At 37.8% G+C, this 10,275-nt stretch overlaps 1 protein-coding gene across 1 annotated transcript; it reads left to right on the forward strand.

Annotated features, from left to right (window-relative positions):
* Positions 1–1,807: 1,807 nt before the first annotated feature.
* cass (apoptosis inhibitor cassowary) lies at positions 1,808–10,275 on the forward strand. The gene is made up of 10 exons (XM_086550798.1): positions 1,808–1,965; positions 3,059–3,220; positions 3,370–3,535; positions 3,778–3,941; positions 4,049–4,249; positions 4,480–4,686; positions 4,921–5,093; positions 9,035–9,215; positions 9,520–9,697; positions 9,820–10,275. Exons 1-10 carry the CDS (start codon positions 1,828–1,830, stop codon positions 9,939–9,941), a joined length of 1,692 nt encoding a protein of 563 aa, XP_086406924.1. The 5' UTR covers positions 1,808–1,827; the 3' UTR covers positions 9,942–10,275.

A 10,275-nucleotide genomic window follows, 5' to 3' on the forward strand; every position in this document is an offset into this window, starting at 1 on the left:
ATAGCTCAGAGACGTGTATATTATACAACATGAAAATGCGTGTGGTGATATCGAAAAACTTGAAATGGGCCCATAAAGTGTCGAACGAAAAAGTATTCAATCTGGTTAAATGTGATGATGGGCTTTGATGGGTATGATAGAAGACAAGAGAATACACGGAATTCAAAGGATTTGACTGACCGATGTATAAAAAGGGACCAGGCCAAAGGACTTTATAGATGTGACGGACAAAGCGTGATAAAGAAATGTGGAGATTGTTGACTTCTAACCTCCTAAAAGGAGAAGAAATCCGATTATGCTAAAAGAAGCTTCGAAGTGAACAGTAACCTGTTTCACTTATGTCTGTTTCATTTAGTATTCCAGTTGTATGTGCTATAAATTGTGCTATAGGTGACAAGACGCAAGATCTTAATGCTGATTTGCCATTACATCTGCATAGTGTGCCTGTTCTGAAATTTTATTTAGATCTTTGTTTATTCTCCTAATCAGGTCCGTGTGCATGATCTGATGGGGGAGGGTGGTATTTTTTCAGAACGTCCATCAGTTTCTATACTAGAGGTTTATAGGAGAACATTACAGTAAAGCAGTCGTTCAGAGTACAGGTCCCGAGGTCAATGGGTCACTGCGTCCCATTAAAAATCGTCGCAATATGAAATAAAGAAAAAATACACATATGATGTAAAAAAAGAATAATAAAAAAAAGGATAGATAAAACCGGAAATAAAACTTGCTAGTTCTGAGAGTGTAGTACGTGTGACTAAACTGGGTTGCGATGAAAAAAATGAAGAACACCGAAGTAGAATGTGGAGAAACTGAACGAGCGAGAGCTGGCGGAAAATCAATATATTAATATAATATATGCACCGATCGGCGTGACCTCCGCCCTTGTTGACGCTTAGATGAAGGCCAGTAAAATTGCACATTTATTCTGGACGGATAGATCTTGCGACTTGTCGTCAAGTGAAGCCCCAGTTTAAATTCCATATCCTCAGAATATATTGGTAGAAGTTTGTTAGCCCATAGCGAAGCACGAAGCATGGATGCCACGACGACCGTATGACTCTGCGACCCAATTGGTTGTTGGACATGACCTCCTTTAATTATAGACCGCAGCAACTTGTAAGTAGAATTAAATAAATCGCACGACCAATATGTTTCATGAGAAAGGGCCCCGCTTTGTATGTCATTGTGCGTTTCTTTCTAAACATTTAAATTACAAACGACATACTGTTTTTATTTGTCTTGAAATTCTTCCTAATTTGGGTATAACCCCCCTCCCGCTCCCCCTCCTCATGTGCACGGCGATTGTGTCCACTGTGTTGCCAGATATGAATGGACTTTTAAATATAATTAATTCATAACTTACTACGGTATTATATATTATGTGTTAGACATATATGACAGTGATTATAAGATAAGAATGGCGAAAAGAATCTTGATGAACCTGAAGTATCTACCTTATGTAGTTATTCTTTTATACGGTATTTGCATAATGGCCATTTCCCTTTGAAATATAACCAAGAAAAGAGACACTTGGCTTTTTTTTAAGTTTATTTAAATGTAAAATTACTTAATAGATATGTAAAGCTAAACACACAAGACTCCGAGAACTTGAAAATTAACGCATATTTTTGGTGTTTTCATCACGTGCGTTTCATACCAATAAACATTCGATTCCGAATGTATTTTCAATGTAACTATTAAAATTTATCAATCTTTTTACGAAAATGTTAGGTAATTTTCCAGAAATATATGATATATATAATTTCATTTGAAGATACCTGTTGGAACAAAAATTTATTGAATTTATGTAGCATTCGAAAACAAATGTGTTTACGTTTATCACCAGAGCGAGTGGGTCGTTTCGTAGGTCAATGCTCTGCTATTTTCGCTAACATGGCGACCGTGGACCGATTGTATGCGCTCTACAATATTATATCTGACGCCAAAGATGGCGCAGCTAAAGTAAGTTAACAGTGCAAGGCTGTAGTTACATTTCTTAGAGGATTTAACGTCACGTAAACATGGAGGCACGCGTCTTCCTCGGAGGGATCAATGAGGAAACGAGATGCCATTTCTTAAGTCGAGTCCAATGTTTATGGCGAATCCTATCCTGTGCTGACCTTAGAATTATTAGATGACGGGGCAGGTCTGATAGGACGATATATTAATCTTTATATTTGTTGGCTGTTTAGGTCGATGGTGCTTTTGGCCGGGTGTCCGGATTTAAGGTGGCGGCAAGGAAAGGGTTTGCGTGTCTGTGACGCCCATTCATTATCCGCGTTTCGGTTTCAGAGTTGAACATCAGTGGAAACTACAGCAGAGGATGCTGCCACATTATAGTTTTGGAATCCATGGATAAGTTGTCCATGTGGCTGAATCCGGGAGGGACGTATGGGATTTTGATTAATGTATTAGCCTGTTATTCATGATTATCATTATATTCTAGAATAGTTTACTTCTTTCAGGATGTAATGCCAACACTCTTGAGATTAGTACCATAGCAAGCTCCTCTACTGTGGTATTATGCTTTCAGAATATGATCATTTACATTGCCTGAGTAAGCCTAGAAAACTTTGTGGATACATAAGTCCTTAGATACGCATAAGTATATTGTTGGCTGATATATATTGGATAATGGCATTACTGGTGTCACAGAAAAGGGTGTAAGGAAATAATGATTTATGAAAACCAGACACTTTTCACAGATAACATTTTTAGACAAATTTATAATATTGAAGTTATAATAAGGGCAAATGCACTTAGGTGCTCCAGTGACCTTCATCCTTCACAAGTAATAATTGACAAATCTGTGTTTGTCTTCCTGGCTATGCACTTGTTTGAAAAGAGCCATCTGTTTTTCTTAAAGATCGGACATTCAGTCCACCTATAGACAATAACCAATGGAAATATCTCTTAAATCAGCAGGCCTCTAATGTTTGGCAACTTGTGAAACAGACCTATTAGGGAAAATCAGTTGAGAAAAGGCCTGCAGTTTTATGTAAATAGTTAAAATATGTCCATAGGAGTGTTATATTAAATTAATCCATATTTTCAGCATGATGCGGAATTCGCAGAGATCTTAACTGGTGTGAAGGGAGGATCTGGTGAAAGAAGACTGACATCACAGTTCATTGCCCGGTTCTTCCATCTTTTCCCAACTCATCAGGATCAGGCACTGAATGCCCTTTTTGATCTCTGTGAAGATGATGATGTTACAGTTAGTATCAAATTTTGTTTTTGTTATTCATTAGTAGTTATTCATAACACAAGTACATAACATTATAATAGGATGGAAAATATCTTAGTTATTTTCTGATACCAATATTTCTGCATAGAAATTTTTTCAACTTGCATTTTTGTCTGCAGATACGTAAGCAAGCCATCAAAGACCTGCCGAGCCTTTGTAAGGGTCGCACAGAATTGGTGCCCAAAGTGGCTGACATTTTGGCCCAGTTGTTGCAGATGGAAGACCAAGCTGAGTTAGCTGCTGTGCAGAATTCTCTTGTTACACTGCTTAAAACAGATGCCAAAGGTGAGTTGCCTATTCCATGTATTTAAAAAAATGAAAATGCATAGTGTAAAGCTTTATTCTTTGCTTTTATGTAAATTGTAAAATGTCTACTAAATACTTTAATTGATTATGGTGCAGTTTGATTATAGAATATTGTTGGGTAAAGCTTTTTACTGGTTTCAAAGTAATATCTCAAAAGACTTCCAAGACAACTACTTAGAATTTAGTTTTCCCTCCAGTTATACCTTATTTCTCTCTAACAGGAACATTGACAGGACTCTTCTACCAGATTGAACATAGTGAAGATGAGCTAGTGCGTGAGCGATGCATCCGTTTCCTGCACACAAAGATTCGCTCTTTAGGGTCAGAAGTATTTAATACAGAAGTTGAAAATCTGATTCTTACTGAAGCCAAAAAGGTTTTACAGGTAACTGATTTTGTTTCATGTATATAACTTGATTTATCAGTTAGTATTGTTAAATTTTTCTTCTTCTTTTATTTGTGCACTAATGGCACAAAAAAATAAAATTCCAGGTTGCTTCATCAGAAGACGAATTTACTTTGGTTATGGGAATCCTCCGTGAATTGAAGTTATGTCAAACTATTAAGGGTTACCAGCAGTTGGTTGACCTTGTAGCTGAACAAGTGGACTTTACAAGACCCTTTGACCCAGCAGACCTTGAGAGTGTTCATCGTCTTGCCACATGCACCAAGCAAGCTTTGCCATATTTCTCTGTAAGTTACTTCTAATTCTTTGTTTAATTAATTGTCTCTTGCAGCACTTTCTTTCTAAGTTTTATTGATGTTTAGCTACATGATGATTTTTATATATAAATGAAGCCTTAAAAGTATTATAAAATTGAAATAATTTTGTCTGTGATGTATTGCTCAGGCTTGAAGAAAAATCCTTGGATACAAAAAGACAAAAACAAAAAATAGCTCAATCCTTTTTGATTTCTTTACAGTCTCAAGTACGGTCTACTCAATTTGTTGAATACATGTGGCGAGAAGTTGTACCAGCATTAGATCATCTTGAGTCTGCTGTTGCTGATGGTGGAAACAATGCTGCTCTTATTCTTGATTTACTGAAGATAATGGCTGAACTTGTACCACATGCAGGCGGCATGGAAGATATTGGATTGAAAGTCCTAGCTATTTATGACAAATTGCTGGTTAGTGCTTTTATTATACACTGTTTATTGTGATTTATTGGTGATTAAGTTCCTAAGTTCCTGTAATATTTCTCATCATATTCTACCAACAAACTTTGCCATGGTGACTTTATAAATTAGTCAGAGTTTGAGAGCAAAATTTAAAAGGATGATAATTTTCATCTTTTTCTTAGAAAATTGATATCCTTCATATTAGTCCTGTCTTATAATGAGTATGTTGTACTTTTCTTCCAGGAAGTTATGCCCCTCCCCCCAGAGGGCGATGCAGCAACAGAGGCCTTAGAAGGTGGAGTGAGCTTGGAGTTTTCACGTGTAGAGTGTCTTCTTTTCACTTTCCACCAACTGGCAAAACATAATGTAGAATTCCTCACTGAGAATCCAGATCGTCTCAAAGACTTCAGACTCCGGTAAGGGCACAGTGGGGTTTGATTTTTTTTGTATGAAGCCTAACATTGTCTATTTATGCTGTGGTCACATGGGCATGTTTCAGTCAGCAAAGTTGTCACCATCGTGGGCAGTTTGTTGTACTTATCACAAGCAGGTGGTCACATGGCATGACAGCACAGCGGATGAATCAACTGTTTTGTGCTCCGTTTTCAAAACCATCATAGCAATCAGGTGTGCTCGGGTGGTTACATCGGCACATCTCTTAACCCATTCACGCTGGGGCTGCTCTGGCTCTGAATGGTCAGAATGCCGGGGGTTTTGAACACATAAGCCTAACGCCTCGGGATTCTCGGGTACACTAGCCGGGAGCCTGGGCTGTCCACTCATTCACCCCGAGCGCCAGCCTTAACCAAATATCTCATCGCCGGCATCTGACGCAAAAACCATGAAATGTGTCAGCACGTCATCCGGCGCGAATGGGTTAACTATGTTGATGGGTGTACAGGCTTTATAATCCCGAATAAATGTTGCACATTCATTTTTTATTAGCGTCCACAGTTTACTACAAGAATTATGCTTAGAGGAGACATCAAGGACTTCACATTTTCCTTTGTATGAAGAGGGTTTCCTTTCAAGAATTGCCACTTTGGTGACACCACACATATGTAAGATGGACACACAAATTCCCTCAGTTTCTCTGAAAGCAAGCATATCAAGAATACCAAAATATGTGTAAAAATGATTTATAACTTTGAGTCATTTTTGTTACATATTTTGGAAATAGTTTCATACATTAAAATCTTACACACACAATTTATAATGATACAAAAAATCTAATTGTACCTTAGTCTCTCATGTATTCATTTCCCATCACAGCTTCCAATTTATATTTTCCATCTTACCATAGAAACAGCATTTTGCCTATGGATACAGACCTTGTTGCCACCATAGAAACAGCATTTTGCCTATGGGTACAGACCTTGTTGCCAACAACATTGTTGTCTGAAAAGTGCTTTGTAACTGCACCTTTATACCAGTTTTGTGGACTGACATGTATTGCTAAAGCTGGTGTTGATACATGTTTCAAGGCAGCAAAAGTTGAATTGATTAACAGGTAAATTGTTTGAAGGAAACTTATTTTGTCAGGTGCATCACCACAACACCATTGCTTCCCTCTAATTGCTACAAAGTTATAAACATTAACCCATTGGTTGTGCTTTTCGAGATTAGTGTATACAGTGGTGGTAATATCATATATGGCCTGGAGGTCCGTAGCGGTATTTATTTTATGCTCGTGTGGTGTGGGAGGCCGCGCTAGAAGCAGTTTGACATTGGTTTCCCATTTTGTATGAAAACTGGAGAGGTATGAAAATAACCTTTTTTTTTTTTCAATATTTTAGACTCGGATAGCAAGTCTTTTTATTAGCTCTTTATGGAATACATATAGCTGTGAATCTAGTAAAAGAAAAAGAGGACTTCCATCATTTTAATTTTTTCAGAAACTATCAAAATGGTTAACAATCGGTAATGGTTTCATTTTACCAATGTCATAGAGTATTCTATAAACTTTTGTGAGCTTACTTTTCTTGGATGTGGGCAATAAAAAAGGGAGTGAAACAAATACATGTATTTGCATGTAAACAAAAGTTATTTACAGTATGTACACTAACACCTTAATAATTTATTTTTTTATGGTAATTCTCGAAACATCCAAATACATCCAGTGTACTCATCCTATGGTTTTGTAGTCTTATGTATATCTTGTATTTCTTCCCCTCTATTTTGCAAATTACATGGGGATTTCTCCCTTGAAGTTGGAGTGCTGAATTGGTTATAGCTGGCTGTCCTCTGCCACTATATTAGGCACTTGTGGTAAATGTTCATAAAGAGGCCTCTAACCACCTCCTGCCTTAAAATCAGCTGCTGCCCAATGTTTCCACTGACGGGCTTGGAAATGAGGAAAGAATTTATCATAGCCATATCAAACAGATACATAAATACTTTCTTATACCATTTGAGGCTTCTTACTGCTGGGTATGAAGAAGCCAATTGATCCCCAACATCAGCTCTCTTCTTACTCTCATTGTAGTCAATGTTGGCCTTAGGTTTGACTACTTTCTCTCCATTTCTGTTTTCTTTCTCTGTTTCCACCATCTCATATTTATGCAATGTGAAAAGAAGATAGAGTGCCCTTTTATCCATCCATTTGATGCATAGCATCCCTGTTGAGGTACACCTGACTCATGCACACACACACACACACACACACACATACACAACACACACACACAAGCACACACACACCACACACATTTTGCGGCCCTGGAGCCAATGGAATAAGGTAGGGGATTGTATACCAGCTATCAACATATAAATTGTAACCCTTGTCAAGTACCTCCGCCGACTCTATAAGGTCGATGACGGCCTTGTGTGAAGCTGGCACCTCTCCCCTGTCCTGGCCTGTATAAAATATGAAAGCACGTATATCCACATGTGGGACGCAAGGATACACTTAGTTTATAAATCTTGAGCCCAAAACGAGCTCTTTTGATAGGGTTGTATGTTACCTACCTTAGTCTGCCTTTGAACTTCTAGAGACTCTCGTCCACCATTATCCACTGTGGTGGAATGTAGAAATCCCGGAACTCTTGCTGCAGTAGTTCGACAATGCAGCCGAGCTTTCACAGCCTGTTGTTTTCATCTCGGGTATTGTCGCTGTAAAGTGAAGGCAACTTTTTCACACACACACACACAAACCCCTACACACATCACAAAACACATCCCAACACATACACACACAACACACAATGTCCTTGCATTTATAATATATTATATATATAAAATATATATATATAAATAATATATAATATATTATATATTAATATTATTGTTTTAATTTAGTTTTCCAATATTTTTGTTCAGTGTACTCATCCTATGGTTTTGTAGTCTTATGTATATCTTGTCAAACACCTGCACTCATGCACACACACACACACACACACACACACACACACACACACACACACACACACACACACACACACACACACACACACACACACACACACACACACACACACACACACATATACATACATATATATATATATATATATATATATATATATATATATATATATATATATATATATGCATATTCTCACACATACACACACATTCACACACATACATGCATACTCTCACACACTCACACACACACACACACACACACACACACACACACACACACACACACACACACACACACACACACACACACACACACACACACACACACTCACACACACACACACACACACACACACACACACACACACACACACACACACACACACACACACACACATACACACACACTCACACACACACACATACACACATACACACATACACACATTCTCTCTCTCACACACATACACACATTCTCACTCTCATACACATACACTCATTCTCTCTCTCTCACACACACACACACACACACACACACACACACACACACACACACACACACACACACACACACACACACACACACACACACACACACACACACACACTTATACACACACACACACACACTCTTACACACACACACGCACACACACTCTTACACACACACACACTCACACTCACACTCACACTCACACTCACACTCACACACACACGCTCTCACATGCACACGCTCTCACACGCACACACTCTCACACACTCACACATACACATACATACCCATACATACACATACATACACATACATACACTTACATACACATACATATACTTGCATACTCTCACACATACTCACACACTCTCACATACACGGACACACACATACATACATACATACATACATACATACATACATGTATACATACACACTCACATACACACATGCCATGGTTAGTAATGATAAATCTTAATCTCATCTTCATCATTCCAGTCTACAGTACTTTGCCCGGGTATCACAGGCATATCAGAAAAGGCTCCGTGAGGCTTTGGCCAATAAGAGCGGGGAGGAGCTGAAGACAGAAGAGAACAAGATTAAGCTAATAGCACTGAAGACAACAGCAAATATCAATCTTCTTATCAAGGATTTGTTCCACCAGCCACCATCTTACAAGGTATTTTCAGTTTCAAGTGGCAGAATATTGATTTGTAGAATACAAAGAAATTGAAGTGTTCCAGAATGGAACAAAACTTTTTTTTTTTTATGGGTGGGGGGATCTGAAGTAACAAAATTTAGAAGAAGAAAAAGCATTTACTACAATTACTGGACAATGCTAGATAATTCAGGAAAAATATAAGAACCTAAGAGAGTGCTGCAACCTGTTTCAGTGGTGCAGCAAAGTAATTTAGTATGTATTACAGGTGTAGAAAATTAATGATGAGGTAGAGTTTTATAAGTACTCTTTTATCTCTTCACAGTCCAACATTGCACTTTCTTGGAAGCCAGCATCCGCAACTAGCAAACCATCTGTTAACGGAGCTGAAAAGAGACACACACCAATTACTTTTGACTCAACCAGTCCAAAGAGCATGAAGGGAGAACGACAGATATATGCTCCTCCCAGAGACAAGTACAGCCAAAGGGCAGGACAATACTGTAAGTATTCTTATGGCTTCTAGTGTTGATGATGGATGATAGTATTAGCTTTTTTTTTCTATAACTTCATATTTTTATAAATTTCCAAGTAGAGACTGACATTTATATATTTACATTGACAGCTGGTGGTAGTTTCCGTGGACGAGGCAGAGGCAGAGGGAGAGGATTTGGATATAGCTCAAGCCGTGGAATGCCCTACAGAGGTGGTTTCCGAGGAAGGAGAGGAAACTTTAGGGGCTACTAATAAGCTAAATGCAAAAGAATAAGACTAAGAAATTCGAGAAAAAGTGTGAACTAATGGTATTGTACATTTGGTGATCTGGCCATTTATGATTGAGACATTTGCAAACACATGAGGATTTTATATTCTACATAAACTTGTTGAGAATTTGACATCTGAATTCACTGTTTGCAAATTTTTGAGGCTTGTTTTGTGGATAAAGCTTCAGGTTTATATATGTGCTCTTGGATGAAAATGTTTACTGAAGAAATGATGGGTCTTCAGATATTTATATGCAAAACCTTTTGTAATTCTATTTACATTGTTAAGTAAATCAAATAATTATTTTCATCTTATA

The sequence above is a fragment of the Penaeus japonicus genome, unplaced genomic scaffold (genome assembly GCF_977035675.1).
Source record: "Penaeus japonicus unplaced genomic scaffold, GWHDUDI00000001_assembly GWHDUDI00000024, whole genome shotgun sequence".
Classification (NCBI taxonomy): domain Eukaryota; kingdom Metazoa; phylum Arthropoda; class Malacostraca; order Decapoda; family Penaeidae; genus Penaeus; species Penaeus japonicus.

Bases quoted from the DNA above. Each gene is read 5' to 3' on its own strand.
- cass (XM_086550798.1), top strand. From the start codon at position 1,828: ATGTGTTTACGTTTATCACCAGAGCGAGTGGGTCGTTTCGTAGGTCAA. The intron at 9,216-9,519 runs GTATTTTCAGTT...ATCTCTTCACAG, and splicing joins ACCAGCCACCATCTTACAAG to TCCAACATTGCACTTTCTTG. The intron at 9,698-9,819 runs GTAAGTATTCTT...TTACATTGACAG, and splicing joins CCAAAGGGCAGGACAATACT to CTGGTGGTAGTTTCCGTGGA.